Consider the following 23,617-nt stretch of genomic DNA (forward strand, 5'->3'; position numbering starts at 1 on the left):
TACTTCTGGCAGTTTGAGATTTTTTTTTTGACAACTTTACAAATGAAAAGTGATATTCTTCTTCAGCCAGGTTCAAACATTCACTTTGACCAATCAATTTTACAGGCTGAAGCCTGGGTCAGGATTTTATCTCAGTAGTAATTTGAACTGAGATTTGATTTGAATTGCTTGCTGGGAATGTCCTTGGACTGATCTCCCTTTCCTGAAGAAAGGCTGGATCACACATTGGTCCTTGCTTGTAGACTGAAGCAAGGACAAATGAGTTTCTCATCAGAGAACCTATCATGGATCGACTGAATGACAGAAGTGTAAATGCACATTTCTTGTGCCATCTATTGACGTGCAGGCTGCAGCCCACATCATCGGCAGCTGTGGAAGTGTTCCTGCTGTCTTCATCTACTCGTCCATGTTTCATCCACGACTGCTTGCCTGTAGCGCCATCGAGTCTTGTTTTGTTCTGATGTGACTTGGTTCTAGTTGTTTAAGCATAGAACCAATTTTCTTCATGAACACTGATGTTATTCTCCTTGGATTGAATGTTCAGTGATGAGGCTTTAATGTGTTCCTCGGTCTCTATGAACACTTTGTATGGCATATATGCTCTCACATAAACTAGCTTAGGAACAAAAAACATCTTCTGCATAGCTTCATGTTTCCCCTTCCTGAAAAGGTTTTCAGCCATTTACATTGTTTCAGCTGATAACTTAGTTGGAGCCTTGTTTTCTTTCAATAAACAAGATACAACAGCAAGCCAGCTCTTATGAGATGATCATGGTTAACATTTTTTTTTTTTTCTTATTATTCATAAAAATATGTGTGCTGGTAAGCAGGTTATTCTTTTTATTTATGTATTTTTTTAGGACCAATCTTGTATCTTTTTTCTTTAAACAAAAGTGTTGCTGGGCTAGTTCTATTTTATGTCTTTTTTGGGTTGCTGCAGATCTGTCTCTTCTTGTTAAAAGTGAGTTTCTTTAACCTTTGTAGCAACCCCTCCTCCTGATCAAGCATATTAAGGTAATTACTTGATACATTGAAGCAGGTTACTTTGATAGCTTCTTACCAATTGGCATTATAAACTCAATTTGACAACACTAGGACCAAATTTAGGATAAACGGATATGAATTTGATTAAGTCCCTATGACTTGATCGAGCTGGCTTTATATTCTTGATATGAACTGGATTGATTTCTTTAGTTAAGAGGACATTTGTTTTACTTGGTGTCGTATACATGAACAAATTAAATTAGCTGAATGAGTCATAGTTTTATTGCATTTTTGCTTAAATACACTAAAATAAAAAGCCAAACAGTCAGATTTCAATATATTTATTTAAAGCTTGATGAATAAAGAGATGGATGAATAAACAGCATGTAACCAGAGGGAATCCCTTTGAAGTGAGGAGACATTTTAAACCCAGTACAATAATCAAATGAAAAAAACGATCAACCCGTCCACCTACTCAAAGAAATTAAAGTTTATCTTAACCTGTCTTCCCCAAAACCTAAAATGGCTGTAAGGGTACTTCATAACCAACCATGTATTCAAAGTGCAATAAACCTGAATATGCACAATCAAATAAATACATAGTTTGGAAATTTAAGGCAGGAAGAAGGTCTGGTTGCTGCAGTATTAAACAAAATGGTATTAATACCAGAGTGACGAGATAGAGAACAGCATGGAGACTGTTAAACAGATGAGTACAGATGGTGGTCAGTGCAGCATGTGAATGGTGAAGTTTACTTTTGCTTGCTTGACACCATTACACCAAACTCCTGGATGGATATTTCTTTGTTTAGGTACTGCTGATGCTGACGTTCTGTGATGTGCCCAAGACGTAGTGCATCATCAATGGAGAACTTCTTCCCTGATTTTCTGTCGTGAAGCACAGAAGACTCTCCAGACGGGCCTTTAACTGTGATCTCTTCCCAATCACACTCCTGGCTCTGCAGGTTAACAAACATCTTCCAGTCGATCAACCCTAGTCGGTATGCCTCTTCAGGTCGCATCTCTTTTCCTGAATCAGGATCAATGACGACAATGGATCTGCGGAGGTGACTTTCTCTTTGCTCTCTCTTCATCCTCACTGCTGCCAGGTTCTTTTTAAGCTTTTCAATCTCCTCATCTTTTTGGGCCGTTATGCTTCTTAGATCTGTGAGTTCCTTCTGAAGTGAGTCAAGCCTCAGCTCCAAGTTCCTGCCATCTTCCCTGGGTGCAGACTCAGTGATAAGCCGAGTCTCTTTATAGGTGATGTCAATTTCTGAACGAAGTTTGCGGATCTCATTCTGCAGCCTTTGGTTTTCTTGTTGGAGGCGATAACTTTCGTCACGGATGTAGTCCAGCTCTTTAGTGGACTTTGTGTTGGAAAATTCCATGTCGGACAACTTGGAGGTGAGGATAGACAACTCCTGGTCAAGATCACGCCTTCTCCTCTTCTCATCTTCCAACATTCTCCTTAGGTTTTCAATTTCAAGCTCAGCCTCTGGGTCTCTCTCCACTTGGACTTTCTCTGTGCGGACAACTCTTTCCTTCACGTCCATCTTCTCCAGGGTGAGTTGCTGCTGAATGAGAGCGTTCAACTCTTTCTCAAGCAGGGTGCGTTTGTGTCGCTCTTCGTCAAGCTGCAGTTTGAGGATAGAATGTTCCTTCTCCTGTTGGGGATCCTGCTGAAGTACAACCTTCTGTTTGACAGTCACCTTTTCACGGTTTTCTTTGTCCCGGATCTCCAACTCGTTAAGTCTGACGCGAAGTCTCTGGATCTCCAGCTCTGCTTCACGCCTTGCCTTGCGCTCTTGCTCTAGTTCTCTCAGTTGCTGGTCCAGATCAGCAATCTGTCTCTGCAGCAGAAGGAGCTCTGATTGAAGGTTCTCTTTTTGCTTTTGCTCACTGTTGATACTTTGTAGGAAATTGTCACACTCTGACTTGAGCACAGGGTCTTCTTCCATCTTAATCACTTCTTGCTGAACAATCTTCTCTCGCACCTGAGACAGATCTATCTTCTTTAGCCTAATCTTCTCTTCTTGGGCTAACCGTTCTCCCTCAAGATCAAGACGTTTCTTCTGTTCATCAGCCAGCTTCCTTTTCAGAGTCTCAATCTCTTCTTTAGTCTTGGGATCTTCTCTGTACTGCACCACTTCATTGACCACCTCTTTCGTCTGTATTTGCGGTTTGGTTGTCTTCCATCTTTCAATCTCATCCCGGAGTTGACGGATTTCCATCTCAGATTTTTCTGTCAGGTGAGTTTTATCAACAATTTCGTTGCGAAGTCTCTCCAGCTCTCTTTCCGTCTGTGGATCGGTCTTATATTTGATCACTTCTTTGATGATCTCTTTGACTTCTACTTGAGGTCCTCTGTTTCTTAGCATAGCCAGCTCATCCTGCAGGGATTTCAGCTGGAGGTCAGCATCTCTGTAGCGCCGCTGTTGCTCCACAACTTCAAGACGGAGGTTGGCCACTTCATTCTCAGCCTTGGGGTCAGGGCGGACAATTTCGCGCACCTTCTCCTGAACCACAACCTTAGACTTTTCTTCTTCCAGGCTCTGAATTTTCCTCTGGAGGTCTGTCTTCTCCCGTTGTGATGATCTTCTCTTGGCCTTCTCATCCTCATACTGCCTTCTGAGGTTTTCTACCTCTCTTTCAAAGACAACATCTTTCTCCACTTTCAGCACCTCCTTGATGGAAATCTTCTCCTCAGCAATTGCCTTCTCCTTCTCCAACCTTCTGAGTTTCTCCTGAAGGAACTGCAACTCATCCTCCAACTGCTTCCTGTTATCCATTTCTTTCTGTTTCCTGTCAAGGAGAAGACGGTACTCTGACTCAAGTTGTGGGTCGTTTTGGACCTTGATCACTTCCTCCTCAGTGATCACTTCCTGTTCCTTGTTCTTCTCCTCAGCCAGTAGGGTAACCCGCTTTTGGATCTGAACCAGCTCATTGTCTTTCAACATCTTGTGTCTTCTTAGTTCTTCTAGCTCATCCCGAAGCTTGCGAATCTCCTCCTCCTGACCACGGTCTCTCTCAATGCGCAAAACCTCTTTGACCGTGTACTGCTGTGCTCCTTCTTTGACCTCTGTCTCAAGGCCATGCAGCTTTAGCTTGAGCACCTCCAGGTCATTCTCCAGCACATGGGTGGTGCGACGCTCCTCTGACAGCTTCTGCTGAACCTTGTGTACCTCTTCATCCAACTGAGGATCTGGAACCTTTTTAATGAGCTCCTTCTTGACGATGGTATCTTGGGGCTTTTGACCTTCCAGGAGGTAAATGTCAGTCTGAATGGTCTCAATTTCTTTTTCTAGCTGCTCTCGCCTGTGAATCTCATCTTCCAGCTGCTTTCTGATTCGCCACGGCTCCTCTCCCGGGGCAGCAGCATTGACTGATCTTACAGTGGAAGACTGAATCATAGGAATTTCAGGTTGCTGTAGAGAAAGATCCATCATTAGTATCTCAATTAATGTTTTGTTTATTTCTCAATGTAGATGCAAAATTATTTCACCTGGCTAAGAAGATTTTGGGCGAACTCAAGATTCTGCAGCCTTTGCTTGTTTACAGCGTTCACCTCTGTGAACTTTGCTTCCATGGCAGCTTCCTGGAAATAGTTAAATACGAAGTCAAACAAGGCACACAAGGAAGTAGACTAAATAGAAACCTTTATGTTCAATTTGATAATGACTAAAGTTATTTAGTAAAAAGTGTTATTGATTAAATATTATCCAGAGAACACTTATTTTCCGAATTACATGCCAGAGTAGAGGGTTTGAGTCTTGGTTCAGTACACAGCATCAGTGACAGATTTCCTTTACTGTTTTAAACATTCAGTGTATTTTAAACATCACCTCTGCCTTCACTGTCAAAGCAGGGGATTCCAGTCTGCTCCTCTTGTAGGACTGGGGGACGAGTCCATCCTCCAGATCCAGAATGGACCGAAATTTCTCAGTCTCAGTCTCATAGTCCTAGAAAGACAAATCAGTCAACCATTAACTGAACTTCCACATGGTGTTTTCTGGTCATGGTGGTGAAATCAGGTAAAATGTGTCACCTTGACGGCCTGCTGGTAAAGCTGGGCATTTTTGGACAAATTGTTCAAGTCTGATTCCTTTCTTGAAATGTCAGACAGCAGGTTCTGTAAAAACAGAGCTGTTTTAATATAAAGAGAACATATTTACAGAACAAGAATCATAAAGGGTTCAGACCACCTCACTGCTCATCTCACCCTCTGATTCTTCAGCTTGGCGTCTAGTTGTCTTAGGTCATCAGTTTCACGGGGCTCATAATTTGGGATATGGGACAACCAGGAGTTCAGGCTGCTATAGTCATTCTGGTAATTCTTGTAAGCCAGCTTTGCTCTTTGCAGGCTTTGAGACCTGTGTTGTACATGCAGCAGCACAGATCATTAGCCAAAAGTTGCTGGTGTGTGCTGCTGGGTGCACAGGTTATGAAAATATTCCACCTCACCTGGTGTCGATTTGCCTGTTAAGGTTGTTGTAGCGCTTGTTGAGTTTCTGAACATCAGCCTCCTGCCGTTCGATGTCAGGACAATGCTCCTGGAAGTCCCTGGCCATGGTGTCACAGCTGCCTTTGGCCAGGCGCAGGTTCTGCTCTGTCTCAGAGATCACTGACCTCTGAGCCTTCAGGTCTGACCCCACGTCCTGATAGCACATTACGATACATTCTTGTTAGTAATGCTGACAGAAGTAGTTTGTTATCCCAAAATGATACATGTTCTTCTATTTACTAGTGTAGTGGAAGCTCTAAAACTAGAATAGAAATATGGCTGTTTTGTCAGAGCAAATTTTATTTCTTAAATAGTTTTGAACATCTCTTCAAATTGATCAGTCTCTCCAGGATTTCAGTTGTTTTGCGATTAATTTGCAATTAAAATCACAAATTTGATGGTACCTATTTAGAAATAATTGCAAAAAAAAGTTGCGATATTTGTTCTTTTGTATGGCATTAAATGGGAATTTTAGTTTCTCCATTTATCGGTTACAGACTGTAACTTGACATCAAGTACGGCTGAACAACAGTGGCGTAGAAATAAGAAATACTGCCAATAATGGCCTCAAAACAACTATATTATTATTTATCACAATAATTATTGGGACAATTTATTGTGTATGAAAGAATTACATTTGTTTGAAAGGTTTCAGTGTACTTAGGAATGGTAAAAGCCAGCTTACAGCAAGTTCTCTCTGCATTTTCTCCACTGAGGGGATGTCAGCTGGAGCAACCTCCTCCCTGGCCAGTGTGTTCTCGTAGGTAGACAGTAAAGTCTTCCCTTTCTGAATAGATGTCTCCAGCTGGTTGGAATTCTTCAGTCTAAAACACAAATGCAGCCAACTTCAATTACAACATGGATTTAACAACTCAAACTAGACTGAAATAAATTCAGGAACTTGGACACTTGTGCTAGGAGTAGGGATACACCAATCCACTTTTCAGTTCTGATACAGATATTGGACATTTAGTATCGACTGATACAAATCTAATACAGAAAAATAGAGCTGAATAAGCTTAGAATTTTTTATTTTTATTGTTTTTTTTAACCACACACAAAAAATGTATTAATAACTCTGGGCCAGGGCAGCACACTTAAATATACCAAACGCTTCATCAGCTTGGTCAAACATGTAAGCATAACACAACTTTAATGTGTTCAGAGTATAATGTAAAATAAATAATAAAGAAATTGACAAAAATTGGCCAACTACCTCGGTCAAACATCTAAAAAACTGCAAGAAACCTTCTTCCAAATGGTTCAGAAAATGCAATTAGAAATCCTAAACATAATGAAAAATAAAGAATTAAGTCACTCAGAGCTCAAAGCATAGAATTAGACTCATTAGATTTGCCCTTAGGGATCGGACGCACTGTCATGTTACGGGTCAAGAATTTCCAATATTCTAGATCTAGTTTTTTTTCCATCATCAGGACTTATGTAGATATTTATATCAGATTGGTACATCTCTAGCTAGGAGCACAGCTAATTCTGAGAAAAACAGACAAAAAAAGCACATCAGGTCACATACTTGTCCTCGGAGCACTGAAGAAGCTGCTCGATCTTGGTGTACTTCCTGTTGGCCTCATCCACCTTGCTGTGAAGCTGAGGAGCACTGGGGGAGGTTGGGTTTGAAGTCAAGAAGCTCTTTGCCTCCACAACTTTAGAGGTCTTCTCTGGTTCAATCTTGCGGACAGTTGAAGCGATGTTCTGGAGAGAAACGTCCTCAGAGCATTAATGCTTCCTGAAAACATGAAGGTGTGACATCAGAGGACAGAATGGAGCTGAGCTCATTACCCTTATGTCCTGCAGGCGGTCAGCGCTGTCCGGCACGGTCCGGTTCTGCTCCAGCGGTGGGCGCACTCGAGAATAAATTTCTTTCTCCTGTTTGTCCAGGTCACTGACCACTTTATCGAGACCGGCCATCAGCTGGCGGCACTGCTGTTCATCCTTGTCTGCAGCCACACAGCATTACCAGACAGTGAATGGGAGCTCAGCAGGCCATAAAACATCACATTTATAGCTGCAGTATGTGACTTTCATGAAAATGTATATTTTTACCCATGGGTTGAAACTGTCAATCATTTGTGAAAAAAAGCTCCTTTGCCTTCTTCCAGTGCTAACTATAACAACCAATCAGAGCCAAGGGGAGGGCCTTCACATTGTCAATCATGCTTGTGTACATGCAGCTCATTCCCACAACTTCCCTGGCCATTTGCTATGCTACATCTTCCCCCCATCAGCACAGCCCATCAGGAATGCTACGGCTAGTTGCAGCCGTTTGACTTTCTGAGCCTCCTAAAATCTTTCATCTGATTTCAGTCAGGTGTTTAGAACCTAAACTGTGTGAAAAATGTCAATTTACCTTCCAGAGAGATACATTAATCTATAGAACACCTCAACTATCCTCATGGACACATGGATAACATATAAGCATTTTGGTTGTGAGTTAATGTATTAAAGAACAATCATACTCAATTCCTTTCAAAATAAACTTTTAAGTAGTTAGACTTAATGTTTATTTACGTCTTGTTTCATTCCTTAGTTACTGAGATACATTAGTGTGATTACTAAAAGGTTAGATTTGTTATAATTATTACATTTCATTCAAAGTGTGAGTATTCTGATTCTGAGAATAAATGTATTTCCATGATCGTTTCCCATCCATCCATTTTCTTTACACCCTTGTCCCTTAGTGGGTTCAGGAGGGTTGCTGGTGCCTATCTCCAGCTAACGTTCCGGGCGAGAGGCGGGGTCATGATCGTTTCCCTCTAACTCCTTTCTATGAAGCAAGTGCTGACTGATTTTAATAATGATACTGGTACGATTTTACAGCGCAAATATAAATAAAAAGCTTATCTATGCTACATTGATCTGAATTTTTTCTTAGGCATCTGTTCATTGGAAGGTGTCTCTTGTACCTGTAGCCGTTCCTGCTCCACTCTGCTTCTTCAGCTCCTCAAATCTTTTCAGCAGAGCTGCTTTGCTGGACGCCAGCTTCTGCTTGACAGCTTTTTGTTGACTAGCCAAACTGCAGGCAGACAATACATGTCATTGCAGTAACCCTGGAGTAAAACAAGTCATTTTGGTCCCTTGAAAACTCAGCTGAACACACTTACTTGTCAGAAATGGCCACCGCCTCTGGGTCAGTGGGTGGGATCATGAAGCAGATGCCTGGAGCATTGATCTTATGTCCCGTTTGATCCTTCACATCCCATCTGGACCCATTGTTCCGGAGCAGGGTGTACGTTTCTCCGCGGACAATTTGATCCTGCTGAAGAATAAGAAACTGTCACCTTTTCATGATCAGAAAAAAAAATCACAACACAGAATATGGAAGCCTGGAATATTTTTCTGTTTCTGACAAACTTCATCCTAATTCCTGAACAGGTGCTGCAATGACAAAGATAAATGAAGATCTTTACTTCTACAACACTGAAGATGGATACAAAAGTTCCTCTGACTTCTTTCCATCTCTCCTTTTGACCCCAGGGAATTTTAAAGAGGTTCATCTGGATCCAGAGCTAGCTCTGTTCTAAAGGGATTTAAATACATTATGGGGTAATCCCCTAAGTTACATGACTACTACTCAGCATAAAACCAAGTGAGGAAAGGTGTTTATGCAAGCAGTCAGATCATGGAAGACATTTGAGGATTAAAGCCCTGACAGCACTTGGGATGAGGAGAGATGTTTGGAACAGAACAGAAAACTAGAAGACAGGAAGAAGAAAAAGAAAAACAGAGAGAAAGAAATCTAAAGAAATTTAAAAAGGACCCTGCTAAAGTACATTATCTATCAGTCAGACTTAAATGTGGCATTCTGATGCTGAAAATTAGCAGGACTGCTATGGTTAACTAGAATATAGCTAATATCATGGGGTTTATTTCATTTAGTATGTAAAGCTTAGACTTTATATAAAAATAAGCTCAAATGCTAATGTTAGCTTAATGCTACTATTAATATGTGTGTATTTGCATGTGGGTTATAACTAGCATATTGACTAACATTTATTTACTCCATTCAGAATTCAAACAGTGTAAAAGCTAAAATTAGCTAAAATGCTGTCGTCATCTAAATTACTCAGTACCATGTTAAGCACCAGTAACATGATCTATAGTCTGCAAACAGCAGTGTATGAGCTAAAATTAGCTCATAGACTAATTTTAGCTAGTGTATGAGATAATATAAGAATGAGCTTTCAGCTCATTTTTATATAAAAATGAGCTACATTATGCTCTACAGCATAATGTAGAGAATGAAGCTTTTATTTTGCAAATTTCAGTAAGCTTCATTTTAAAAGTTTACCAGTCCCATATGTGACATGTACCTTTGGGGTTTTCACCGTCTTCATCTCCAGCATCTCCTGGACAGGCAACATCACAGCAGTTAATAAGACGGCTTAGCAGGGGTCACACTTCCTGAGAGTCCTCAAGAAGAGCAAACTGGATTCTAACCTATTGTTGACCTTCTACCCATCTTCTGTTGAGAGCTTGCTGACATACTGTGTTACATGATTATCGGACTTTGCCGAGAGGCTGAGCAACGTGGTTTCATGGCCTTTTGACGTCACCGCCTTCACTCATGTCTTTGTTTTTCCCTTTGTTTTGTCTGAATTTTGCCATCTGCCCTAATATGTCCTTTCCTGTTTTTTGTTTTTCTTCTTTCTTTCCTTTGGTTTATTTTGTTTGTATTCCCTTTAAAAAAATGTAAAGCACTTTGAATTGCCTTGTTGCTGAAATTGTGCTATATAAATAAAATTACCTTACTGCTTAAAAAGATAGATTTTACATTATGCTGCCCGTTTAAAACCATTGGATTCATTACTATTAAACCAAAGAGCCAGAAAACTTGTAAACTGATTCGAAATTTAAAACACCTGGATTTCATTACACATTCATATCATCCATTAACAAACTACAACAGTACATACCTACTTGTACAATATTTCATCAGTAATTTCAGATCAGCAAATCCATTTATTTACACAGCTGCAGAAACATGAACTTACTGATTTCTGGATGCACAAACATACAGAAATCATCATGAGGAAACAATTCAATCTGAATATTGAAAATATTGATAGTGTTACCATTTAACTCTGTTATTGTAAAGTTAGCAGATGAATGAATCCCTAAACTTGACCACAAGTTCTGATGGAGTGGAAGTTTAAAACCACATACTTCCAGTGGCTCAAAGTCACACAGAGCTTCAATGGGCAGCAGCTTCTGGGGGGTTTCTCTCCGGTACTTCAGAGGCAGAACCTGCAGGCTCCTGCTTTGGAGATCCTTGACCCGCTCGTCAATGTGATCCACTGCTTTAGCCTGGTCCTACTCAAACACAGACAGAATGAAAAGAACCGTCATACCACTCCAGAAATGTTTTAGACGCTTTTTAGCTTCCTTCCAAATGAAGCTCACATCCAGCTCGGAGATCAGGCTCTGCGTCTGATAAACGTCCTTGTACTCTGGGCTGTACTTCTGGTTGATTTCCGTTTCCAGCCGCTTCAGCAGGTCCTGAGTGTCGCGTGCTTCCTTGTGGAACTGCAAATGAACGGACACCAACAAACAGGAATTAGCTTCAGCTCTTTGTCTCTCTGGGCTTAAAAGTCCCCCGTCCTTGCCGGCTGACCTTGTGATATTCATCCATGTGCTTGAGATGACTTTCCTCACAGATGAGCAGGTTCAGGTACTCTTTCCAGTCAGCATGGACCGCTTCATTGTGCGCCTGACGACATCACATGGGGATTATTGATCAAATTCATAATCCCTATGTTCAAACATTTCAGATACAGACCAATTTGGCCAAACGGGTGAACTGACATATTGTCAAATTTGTTTAATAAGTGTACACTTCCAGCTTTTTGTCTTTGAAAAATAAAATCACAAACTGTTAGAGTTTATCAGTAAAATAAATCCAAGAATTTGCATACATTTTATTTTGATTAGTTTTAGTCAGTATTTCCAAGTAGAAATTGTAGTAGCTATCACTGAGCAAAACAGCCAATAATGACTGATCATTTTGCTCATCTGATTGATCCTCTTATGCTAGAAAGAAACAAAGGTGAGAATTGATTTGTGATTGAGATATGTGACTAAAATAGTAAGATCCAAGTCTTTTCTAACACCGTGCCATGGGAACCGTTTCCCTGACTACCAGAGCTACCATGTGTCAATGCTACCAACAATGTGCCTCAGTGTTAAAATCAGCTAGCAAGTTGGATGCTAGCCTCCATATTATTAAGGCAAGAACCAAATTTATATTCTTATTCTACTAAAGAAACATTATGATTAAAAAATGCAGGTCCTTCTCAAAAAATTTGCATATTGTGATAAAGTTCATTATTTTCCATAATGCAATGATAAAAATTAAACTGTCATATTTTAGATTCATTGCACACCAACTGAAATATTTCAGGTCTTTTATTGTTTTAATACTGGCTGTATGCCATTATTTTGGCATACAGCTCATGAAAACCCAAAATCCCTGTCTCAAAAAATTAGCATATTTTATCCGACCAATAAAAGAAATGTGTTTTAATACCAAAGAAGTCAACCTTCAAATAATTATGTTCAGTTATGCACTCAGTACTTAGTCTGAACGGTTTAGCACCACAATACCTTAAAGATCTGTTATTACTGTACCAACCATCTAGACCCCTCAGATCTTCTGGTTCTGGTCTGCTCTGCATCCCCAGAACCAGAACCAGACGAGGAGAAGCAGCATTCAGTTTCTACGCACCACAGATTTGGAACAAACTTCCAGAAAACTGTAAAACAGCTGAAACACTGGGTGCCTTTAAATCTCAACTTAAAACCCACCTGTTTAGAGTTGCTTATGGCTAAATTAGGGTTAGAGTGCGGGTTTTGATGTCTTAAGAAAATAAAAAATAAAAATAAAAAACGATAAAAATTAAAATAAAATAAAAATAAAATAAAACCAGTTAAAGTCCGCGGGAGGGCAGACTCCTCTAACTATAAGTTAGTTAAATTCTGTGTGGGACGGCGGCGTCCTCTGGTAAGAAGTTAAACCCTGAGAATCCTAGGCACTGTCAGGTACAATAAAAGCAGTTAAAGTCCGCGGGAGGGCAGACTCCCCTAACTCTAAGTTAGTTAAATTCTGTGTGGGACGGCGGCGTCCCCTGCTAAAGGACGGCGGAGTCCTCTATGAAATAGTTAAATTCCGCAAAGGACGGCGGAGTCCTCTATAGTTAGTTAAATTCCGCAAAGGACAACGGGAGTTTGTTTTTTTATTTTTATTTTTTTAAATTTCTCTCTTTCTCACTGTTTATTTCTGTTTTTATTTTAATTATGTAAAGCACTTTGAAATGCCTTGCTGCTGAAATGTGCTATACAAATAAAATTTGATTGATTGATTGATTAGTCGGGAATCCTTCTGCAAAAATGACAGCCTCCTGATAGCTGCTGCATTGACCCTGCCCTTGATAAAACACAGTGGACCAACACCAGCAGCTGACATGGCTCCCCAGACCATCACTGACTGTGGGTACTTGACACTGGACTTCTGGCATTTTGGCATTTCCTTCTCCCCAGTCTTCCTCCAGACTCTGGCACCTTGATTTCTGAATGACATGCAAAATTTGCTTTCATCCGAAAAAAGTACTTTGGACCACTGAGCAACAGTCCAGTGCTGCTTCTCTGTAGCCCAGGTCAGGCACTTCTGCCACTGTTTCTGGTTCAACAGTGGCTTGACCTTTGACCTGGGGAATGCAGCACCTGTAGCCCATTTCCTGCACACGCCTGTGCACAGTGGCTCTGGATGTTTCTACTCCAGACTCAGTCCACTGCTTCCCCCAAGGTCTGGAATCGGCTCTTCTCCGCAATCTTCCTCAGGATCCGGTCACCTCTTCTCGTTGTGCAGCGTTTTCTGCCACACTTTTTCCTTCCCACTGAGGTGCTTTGATACAGCATCTGGGAACAGTCTATTTGTTCAGAAATGTCTTTCTGTGTCTTACCCTCTTACTTGAGGGCATCAATGATGGCCTTCTGGACAGCAGTCAGGTCAGCAGTCTTATCCATGATAGCAGTTTTGAGTAATGAACCAGGCTGGGAGTTTTTAAAAGCCTCAGGAATCTTTTGCAGGAGTTTAGAGTTACTTCGTTGATTCAGATGATCAGGTTAACTGCTCATTCAGAGAACCTTTTCATGATATGCAAATTTTTTGAGACAGGGATTTTGGGTTTTCATGAGCTGTATGCAAAATAATCAGTATTAAAACAATAAAAGACCTGAAATATTTCAGTTGGTGTGCAATGAATCTAAAATATATGACAGTTTAATTTTTATCATTGCATTATGGAAAATAATGAACTTTATCACAATATGCTAATGTTTTGAGAAGGACCTGTATATTGACAGAATATGCAACACAACACAAACCATCTAACCATAATTTTCAATTCCAATCAAAATGTCATTAATTTTGCTTTTATTAAACATTGAAGTTAAATGCTTGGTTAAAATGTAAATATTTTATTGCCTAAATTTAACTTTGTTTTTAATACTGTACCTCTATGACATTCTTTCCTGGGTGTTGTGCGTCTATCAGACTGTTTGCATCTTCGTTCAGCTTGCTGATGGTAGACTCCTTGCTCTCCAGACATTTATTGATAAAGTTCTGTTGGGTTGAGATAAATTAGATTAATTTCCAACAGCCTGTGCTCTTATTTTTAGATATGCATTATGAGTCTGTCATTCGGTCTACCTCATACTGCCTCCGGCGGGCGGGGTAGTCCAGGTTAGCGTCACTCCAGTCGTACTCAAACCTCTCCCGTCCTTGCTGGTCCATCCAGAAAAGTTCATTGGTGCAGCGCTGCATGAAGTCCCGAAGGCTCAGCAGATGGCGCTGGCGAGCACTAGAACTGGCCTTGTTGAAAGAAGAAGAAAGAAACAAAATTGCATATTTTCTGTGGAAATGGTTTCAGTCTGACTCAGCCGTGTGTTTGTGTGGATTTATTACCAGCAGTTTGTCGTACTTGGACCGGAGGCCGCTGAGGTATTCCTGTCCCATCGAGCAATATCAAGACAAAAATGGAGTTGTTGTTATACCAGACATCTACATTCATTAAAGAACTGTACATATACATATACAATTGTTTTCAAAGTGTCTTAAGTCTGAAAGGCCATGTAAGAATTTATCCAACTGTTATATCATTGATGTGAGACATTCGTCATAATTCTGCACTAGCAGATTCCAGATGGAGTAAATCTGGACTTTAATAATAATAATAATAATAATAATAATAATAATAATAATAATAAAAGAGATCTGTCACCACTCTTGGCTCTGACTACACATCTAAACAGAGTTCCTTACAGAAGTTGCAGTCAATGCTCCACAATAAGCCATCACCATTATTAACCTCCTCTGAGTTTTTATGATCTTGTGACAATCCTGTCGGCTCCCATTGCTGAATAAACGTGAAAAGCGACTGACAGACAGTGGCATCCATTTTTGTTTCTGTAAACAGAGTGCTGCTGTGTGATGTCAATGCTCTTCTTCTGAGTATACGGAGCACTTTGGGGTCATAAACTGCTCGTACAGAGTTCTGATTGTGGTCACATTTGATTAGCAGTATGAATGACCACACAAACAAAAAGGATTTCAGCAAAAAAAAAAAAAAAAAATGCTCATCAATACCTGCTGTTGTGAACATAGCCTATTATTGTGGAGTGATATGTATATGTTTTTTCACCATCTTAATTGTGCATTTTTTGACTTATGTGACTTATACTCTGTTTGACCAAACATTCAACATAGTGCATTTTCCAGTCAAACTACATCTGAAAAATTTGGGTTCAATCAGGTATGAAATGTCCTCTGAGGCATCTATAATCTTTTACATTCAATGATTTTTAGCCACCTTAGTTATTGCTTAACTAGCTGATCATAGGCTATAATACTACAATACTTGAAAGAAACATGTTTAGAATGTTTCTTAAACATGTCATTAAGGTTATGGGTTAAAAAAATAGGGCGCTAATATATCACTGCAACATTATAAAGTAGTATGGTTTTCTAAATAGGACAGATCTTCACAAATTTGCAGATTTATGCTTAATTTACAACAACTCAATCATAGAAACAACAGTGACTGGTTGTCTTATGTTGTCTGAGGAAGAGCACCTTCAGTCAGTCAGTCTGTTCTGTGTCAGCTGCCCAGGAATGAAACCCTCAACCAGATGAAACCAGAAGAACAACTGAATTTAAAGACTTTCACTAAACATCTGGAAAAAGTCTTGTTGATTCATACAGCAGACCATAAATCAGCATGGTTCTTTAGTCAGAACTAAAAAATGTGAATCCGTATTGTTTATTTGTATTATGTTTTCTGAGCAGAAAAACTGAAATTAACAAAATCTAAGGGATTTTACTAAACATCTGAAAAAGGCTTGTTGATTCATACACCTGTCCGAAATAAAGAATGTGGATCTGTTGTCCTGTGCTGTTTGTTTGCAGCATCTGTTTTCTGAGCAGTAAAGTTCTGTTGTCTTTTAATAAGTCTGGATTTATTCAGACTAATTTCATGTCCTGACTAACTTTGTGTTTTACTTATATTCTTGAATTGTATTGCTTTAACATCATGGACAGAGAACTACTACAGACATAAATAGCTTTTTGACTAATCCTGTCCGTTTATGTTATGTCTTCTTTTTTACTGAATTGAGTTTACAGAAAACATGAACAGGTTGAGTGTAATAATGAACTGATCCTGCTTCACCTTCATGCTGGTGGTCCTACCTTGTCTCCTCCAGTAGAGATGTGGGGAGCCAACGCCTCCACCTCGCTCTGGAAGATGTTGTGCTCCTCCACCTCCTTCTCCAAAGCGGGCAGGTCTTCACCAAAGCCCTTGTTGTTCAGGTTTTCCTGAGCACAAAGACAAACACATCCTTCATGTCTTAGTTCAAATTTACAGAATTTTCATTTCTTTTTTTCCCAGCCAATTATAGTTTAAATATTCTTCTGTATTTAAGAGTTCCTTAAAAGTTACTTGTAAGTTAGAAGATTTGGAATAATGCAAAACTAAAATATTTGCATTAGAGACTAGACCAAAAATACTTGGTAAGATTTTGTTTTTGTAGAGGATGGATACAAATGTTCATCCACACCAATTTGTAATATTAATTACAAATTGAAGGAAGTCAACTGGGAAACTGGACTTTTGCCAAACCATGTGGTGAAAAGTCCCACACCTCTGCCAGCAATAAAATGTGTTAGACATTCTTCTTACTCCGACTTTAACTCCTCAATATTTGGAAGTGTAGCTAACACTTTGTTCACTTCCTCCACTGTCAAACTACAACAAATGGCAAACTGAAATTCTAAGAGTGCACAAAACTGACTTCATCTGATGGAGAAATCCAGATCAATGGGAGAAATCAGTGCAGGGAGATGAGAACTGATCAGAATTGCTTGGGAAGGTGACAGCCAGGCCAGTTGAACACTAAAGCGTTATGAATGTCTCACCAGTTTGTCTTCCATGATGTTGCCCCAGTTAACGCTGGGCATCCCCTCAGCGCGGTTCAGGTGGTATATCCGATCATGGTCCTCCTTCAGCTTAACCACCCTCTCTCGCAGCTGAACCATGCTGAATACAAGAGAAGGCAGAAAGGTGTGACTAACATTTGGAATGCACTCTAGACAACAAACAAACACTGTAAAACAGGAGCAGGTGTTACAAAATGAGAGATCTGGCGGAGAAAAGGCAGAGTGTTCTGGTGAGACAGAGCAGCAGTGTTGAAGCATCAGGACTCACTCTTGCTGTATCATCTCCGCCTGAGGATGCTGGAGGCGCTTGGTTGCACGGGCATCTTCATCCAGGATATCGAGCAGCTCCAGAGAGTTGAGGATTCTCTTATTAGTATCATCCTGATACAGAGGCTGCTTCCCTTCGTTGATCTTACCAACATCCTGAAAAAAAAAAAGATATCAGAGATGACTAAATGCTTCTGTTTCACCATGTACATGCTGGGAGGTTGTGTGGCTCAACCATCTGGCTTCATTCAGAGCTCCAACATCACATTTAACCAGAGCAGGTCTGGGTCACTCTTCTCTGTGAGGATCATCACAGGATCATCTGGAAACCACTTCTGGTCAATTCCTGACACCAGTTGTCTGAATGTACCTGCTGCTTCCAAATCAAATTATTTTCATACAGTGGGGTGAAAAGGCGTTTGTCTCCTTCTGAATTTCCTTTGTTTTTCACACTTCTGTGTTTCAGAACATCAAACCAATTTAAACATTATTCCAAGACAACACCAGTAAAAACAAAATACAGGTTTTTTTTAAAGAAAGGTGTTCTTCATTAAGGGAGTAGCTGCATTTCCATTGCCAGTACGGGCAAAATTTGTCAGTAATTCCATTAATCTTGAAAAAACTAAATTTTGCAACTGCTGTGTTGTCATTAAATAAGAAACGCAATTAAAATCACACATTAATAAACTTGTTCTCATGATAAGTCAACAAACATGCTGCACTGTCATCCTCCAACTACTTCCTGTTGTGTTCTCTGTGTTTTATGCCAGTGGCGTCATCCGGCTGTTGATCATACGATCCGATAAAAAAAGTATTTCTATTGAAGGTTTGTGAGATAAACCATTTTTGATACAGTCAGAAAAAATACACCTTATCCTGACACAAGAGTTTTTGCAAAATTGGTGTGTTTCCATTAAGCACATTATCTTTGAAATGTCAAATTACACAAAAGTATTGGTCAATGGAAACGCAGCTAGTGGTGAAACTTCCCAGGAGTGGACAGCTGACCAAAATTAACCCAAGAGCTCATGGCCTGCATAGCAGAGATCCAAAGTGAATATCACTGTTGAGCATTATTCAGCATCCTGGTATCAATCTGTTCAGGTGTTTGTGTTGGTGGTCATGCAGGATTTTACCTTGTTCAGGTTCTGCTCGATATCATAGATGCTCTTCTCCACCTTATCAGCATTCTTCTGCACCTTCTCAACAATGGTAGCCAATTCTGTACCGGTACTGTGGGACAAACATACAAACAAATAGGTGAGGGTGTTTATTACCATTATTGATAATGGGGAAAAAAATAACTTGTTCTCTGTAAGCCTTTAAGTCAGTGTAATAAAAAGCCTCACTCGTCTCTGGAAGAATTGCCTACAGAACATTGAGCAACTATTTCCAAGGCCGGCCCAAGGCAGAAGAGAACTAAACCGCTACCCAGGTTTTAGTTATTTTTAATAAGAATACATGTCAAAAGTAGGAAAACGTATTTTTCAATGTAGAACTTGTTACCAGACAGAGGAAAATACTCAGTTTGATAGTCACACCAGCAGCTATAATTTAGCATTGCTGGAACATCATTTGCTAATCATTCCTGCTGCTTGTGTCTCTGTTGGGATCATATTTTATCCACATTTCAACAGAAACTAATCACTGAGATCTTCCATGGGTGCTGATCAAACTGTCCTCTCTTTCTCAACTCTAGGTTAGATCATTTATTAATAACAGAAGCAGAAATATCTCACCACATTGTAAAAAGTATAAAAATTAAAAACAATAAGCATATTTGTGAATTACAATAAGGAAATTTAAAATTTAAATACAATGTACTCAAAACAACAAAGCTCTATCTTGGTAGACTATTGCTAGAACAATAAGTCAGAGAGATAACCTTGTTTTAACTGATTTACGTATGTTTATTAAGTAAACAAACAATGTGAAGTAAATAAATTATTTCATTTATTGTTGACATTATTCATAAAACAGAACATTCTGGACAGTGTTTTAAAGTGAAATCATTATTATTATTCTAGGGAGGGAGGAAGGAAAGAAGGAAGGGAGATAAAAGAACCTGATATCTCAGGTCATTTATACAGTTATTTTCCATTAGAAAGTCTCATTTTATTGGCTGATCAGAATTGATTGATCCATTTAATTCCACAGTTTGTCCACCAGAGAGCACTCACACTTTGATTTCGACAATGTACTGCACTTAGATTTTTTTTTGATCACATTAGAGAAAGAAAGAGAAAAAACATAAATCAACTGTTGCTTTTTGTCCTGTCTGATTCGGTGCTGGGGCGTTCCTCACCCCAGCCTGTAACGATTGTTCCAAACGTTACGTGATTAGTGGTGGAATGTCTGCTGACCTCAGTATATACACAAGTAATCTCCAGTGCTTTAGTGAACAGACTGCAGAGTTTTCACTGCCTCTCTGTCACACACACACTTGGGTTCTGAGTGGTTTCTGACAACGCTAGGCTTAGTGAAAATACAGGAAATATGCTGAGACAAGTCTGCTGTCATCTGCTGCGCTTCTTATGCCCGTCTCCTCAGTCAGTCTCAGCATAAGCAGCGCTCAACATGTTTCATTACACTGTAGATACCCAAAGGCTCTTATACCTACAATCCACCCAACGCAAGAAGCCATAGAGTCAGCTCTGTAGTGAGTCGTTTCTCTGATGAGCTCTGAACTCTTACAGTTTAGAGATTTAATAAATTAAACTCTAAATGTTTTGAGTTTTCTCTTTATATTAACTACTTTACGTTAGAGATGCACTGATCTGATAATATTTGTATCAGTGCTCATATTAAAGAAAATTCTGGATCTGGTATCATTGACAGTGTGCCTGTTCCACAAGGTCAGATCTAGCCAGTCTAATTCTGTGCTTTGTGCTTATTATTGCGCTGTCAGAAACATTTGAAAGATTTGTTTATTTTTACATGTTTGACAAAAGTAGTCAATCAGTTGCTTATGTCAGATTCAGTTTCTTTATTACTTGTTTTACATCATACTCCTAATTGCACTGACTGAAAAAATGTAAGTTGTGTTGTTTTTACATGATGGACCAAACTTGTTAAGTTATTGGTGTATTTAAGTGTGCTGCACTGGTGAAGGTTTATCAAATAAATTTGTAATTCAGTACATTTATGTCTGTTTAAAAAGAAAGAAAACATCTTAAGTCAATTCAGCTCTGTTTTTCTATATTGAATCAATATTGGCCAATATTAAATCTCAGATATCCATGTCCGTATTGGAAGCAAAAAAAAGTGGATCAGTGCATCCCTACTTTACGTTTATGAAAACACTACATTTATAAAAATCCATAAAGAATGATCATAATAGAGCCACAAAAGATGAAAAAATAACATGCCAGAACAGGTCTGGAGCTTGAGATTAAACTGAAAGTGCTTCTGCAACTGAAAACTGTGCGTGCGTGCGTGCGCGTGTGTGTGTGTGTGTATGTGTGTGTGTGTGTGTCAGCCCACATCCAGGACCCAACTCCTCACACACAGGTTATGTAACAGCTGCAGGATGAAGAGCGCAGCGTGGAACTCCACAGCAACTGCTTGAAACGCTTAAAAGAGCAAGTTTGAACTGGCGCCCACTGTGGAGTTCTGGCAGCTGGCAGGATTCCAGGTGGGGTGGGGGGGGGGATCTGGATCCAAACCCAAAGTTCTATGTTGGAAGTAAGAATGTCAACTAACTGGAAAACACAAGCTTAACCGCTGCTACTGCTTTGTCCTGGCATGATTTGGAGTACTTCTGCTCATCTTTAAAGCAGAGATGATGTGCTTAGTTTGAAACGGGCGGTAAGAAACCGGCCCTGGTTCAGAAACGGCAACAAAACGGCACCAGCTCAACCTCAGCTCTGCTGCAGCGTCGCTGGGTCTGACATGCCGCTGACACCGTCTTGGTTCTGGCTCTGAAGCATTGGGTTGGGAAAGACGTGTTGCATGTTTACACGGAGGAAAGGTTCCAATTAGAACCAGAACACAGCAGGATTAGGTCATACAGGGTGTGCCGGGCTGCTGTCACTGCACTCTGGATCAGAGACCAGTTCTAGTAGTAGCCTGGACATGGACGCGTTAGGAGACAAAAACTACTCAAGGACATTCTGTGTTGTTCCTTTTATCCTCATATGCATAAAACCTTATTTTTTTGTCTTCAATTGTTGCATTAACATCTTGCAGCGAGTATGTTGGAATGTATATAATCTTCATATAGCAGAAAAACACCTGAACAAGCAGAACTGTAAGAAAAACAACCACACAGGGAGGAGCAGCATTATTAGGATTCCTCCTCTGTCAGTGGGTGGCTCTCAGGATCAGCACAAACGATGGAGAGAACTAACCATTTCTGGAAACATTTAGATGAATCAGTAGAAGGATGTGGACCAAACAACTCTTTAGACATGACGATGCTGCAGGGCCGGTTTTAATGACAGGTCAACACATAGCCTGGCAGGGAGGGGAAAAAACCCCAAGCCTAACAAGACGACAAATTAGCTCCCTACACTGCTTCCTGTTTATGAAATACATCAAAACTGAGACCTTCCAAGAAACTCATCAAGCAGTACTTTGAAATACTATTTAAGAAAAAAAAGTAGTTAAAGATTACAAACATAAAAGGGAATAGTAATTATTTCATTACACATTATTAATAAAACATTTAAAACAAAACAGAATCAATCAGAACTGGAAAGAGCAGAAAATCTGAAATTGGTATCGGCCAGGAAAAACCTGATTGGTCCAGCTCTAAGTGTTGATGACAGATTCTTGAGAGCACATCCTGGCCAAATCAGAATGAAAAAAATGTCTGGACAATTTAATGTTCAAGTAAAGAGTTTGAATTCTATGATGCACTGAGCCAGACACTAGAAAGGATGCACAGGGGTTCCTACCAATTATTTTTTGAGTGCCTGTTTTGCACACATTATATTTTATATACAAATCACAACCTAATATCTGGTGAGTTGTATTAATATTTTGGGATTATTGTGGCTATAAGGAAAATTCAAGTACTTGAAAAATATTAAGTTTTATTAGATTTCCTTGGGAACAACATGGAGCTATTGGCCAAGGGACGTATTTAACCTAAAATACATCAATTCACACCCACTGACATACAGGACCAGCAATTCATGGAATTTAATTTGCATTAGTAGAAGAAGTTTCCTGGAGTGGCCAGGGCACCAAAACTAGCTCCAGCCCAGGGCCCCACATCCTTGTAAAACCAGCCCTGATCATACAGTAAATTAAAATATTTTCTGACTCAATATTTACCTAGACATTGTAACTAAATGGAAATAATCAGGTCTGGTCAATTATAGTAAATGCTAACGATACCAGCTGGGTTTCACCTGGAAACTGAGAGAGAATGTCAGCGATGTAAAGATGGCAACAGGCGGAGGAGACGGGCTTTGGTCAATAGGTGCAGCACTATTTTGGGAGGGGCAGCAAGAAATTCTTCTTAGTCTTTCTATGCAGGACAGCTGAATACTTATCGGACCTGTTGGTACAACTTTATAACACAGCTTATCAGCCACACCCACGCAGCAGTTAAAGCACAAGACGTGAAACTGATTTCTCTGAGTTTTGTCAAAACACAAGATTCTGGCGACCGGATGAGGTTGAATTAAGTCCTCCAGGATCCATGTGGATCCATCTAGCTGACCGGAACCAGGGAACAAGGCAGAGGGAAAACTGACTCCACGGATCTGCTCAACCAGAATGACAAGAGCCTGTCCCTGGCAGGGCAGGGCGCGCCTGGTTCAGGACGCACAGGCCAGCCCGTCTATCCCACTTAATACAATACTAACTGCGTCATTTCAGCAACTTTTCTTCTGTTTACATGTTTTTCTCTCAATCAGTCCGACGACAGAGTCTTAAATAAATAGCTAAGCACAAAGAAAAGTGACGACGTAAAGAACAGAAAAGAAATTAGGACTGCGCCCAAGGTCACCACAATCCCACCGAGACGTTTTTCTCTACAACACCTGGCACTGAAACAAACAAACACATAGAAGCACGCGCAAAAGTCTCTACAAAACCTTGGGAAAACAAGTCTTACACTTACCTTGATTTTTGCTGCGTCGTAGGCGTAGGGGTGATAGCGGCGGTCTTCTTGCTTTTCTTAAACATGGTGGCAGGTCACCTGTCAGCACCTTCCTCTGATAACTTAGCCGTCAAACGCAGCAGGACAGGTGGACCGCAGCTGGGTGTCGCGTGCTCAGCTTGCGCCGCTGTTGTCGCTCTGGAAGCCGTGGGAGAGAAAAATGTCCTCAAGAGTCTCAGCCTGCCCCCTCCCGCTGTCACTGCGCTCACAGTGATAATGGACCCAACAGCACCTGTAACAGTCA

At 40.2% G+C, this 23,617-nt stretch overlaps 1 protein-coding gene across 4 annotated transcripts; it reads right to left on the reverse strand.

The window, feature by feature from the left end:
• Positions 1-1,309: 1,309 nt before the first annotated feature.
• Positions 1,310-23,617, reverse strand: ppl (periplakin). Of its 4 annotated transcripts, none has more exons than XM_008415236.3 (23): positions 23,335-23,617; positions 18,398-18,494; positions 17,263-17,417; positions 16,974-17,094; positions 16,248-16,373; positions 14,466-14,507; positions 14,211-14,372; positions 14,016-14,123; positions 11,118-11,213; positions 10,907-11,029; positions 10,670-10,816; positions 9,817-9,852; positions 8,608-8,759; positions 8,410-8,519; positions 7,286-7,443; positions 7,020-7,198; positions 6,171-6,309; positions 5,446-5,639; positions 5,204-5,354; positions 5,030-5,113; positions 4,827-4,943; positions 4,487-4,579; positions 1,310-4,409 (listed from the first exon to the last, which is right to left on the reverse strand). In XM_008415236.3, exons 1-23 carry the CDS (start codon positions 23,397-23,399, stop codon positions 1,737-1,739), a joined length of 5,328 nt encoding a protein of 1,775 aa, XP_008413458.1. In that variant the 5' UTR covers positions 23,400-23,617; the 3' UTR covers positions 1,310-1,736. The 4 variants fall into 4 exon arrangements, with proteins under 4 accessions (XP_008413458.1, XP_008413457.1, XP_008413460.1 ...); XM_008415235.3 differs by having other exon boundaries at positions 8,608-8,762; XM_008415238.3 differs by lacking the exon at positions 9,817-9,852.

Source organism: Poecilia reticulata, chromosome 8 (genome assembly GCF_904066995.2).
Source record: "Poecilia reticulata chromosome 8, P_reticulata-male-v2, whole genome shotgun sequence".
In the NCBI taxonomy this organism is placed as follows: Eukaryota; Metazoa; Chordata; class Actinopteri; order Cyprinodontiformes; family Poeciliidae; genus Poecilia; species Poecilia reticulata.

Excerpts from the sequence above, each read along its gene's own strand:
- ppl (XM_008415235.3), bottom strand. The coding sequence starts at position 23,399 with ATGTTTAAGAAAAGCAAGAAGACCGCCGCTATCACCCCTACGCCTACG. Across the intron at positions 14,508-16,247 it reads TCTCTACTGGAGGAGACAAG|GAATACCTCAGCGGCCTCCG; the intron begins GTAGGACCACCA and ends TCGATGGGACAG. Across the intron at positions 9,853-10,669 it reads GTGACTTTGAGCCACTGGAA|GAGATGCTGGAGATGAAGAC; the intron begins GTATGTGGTTTT and ends TTGCCTGTCCAG.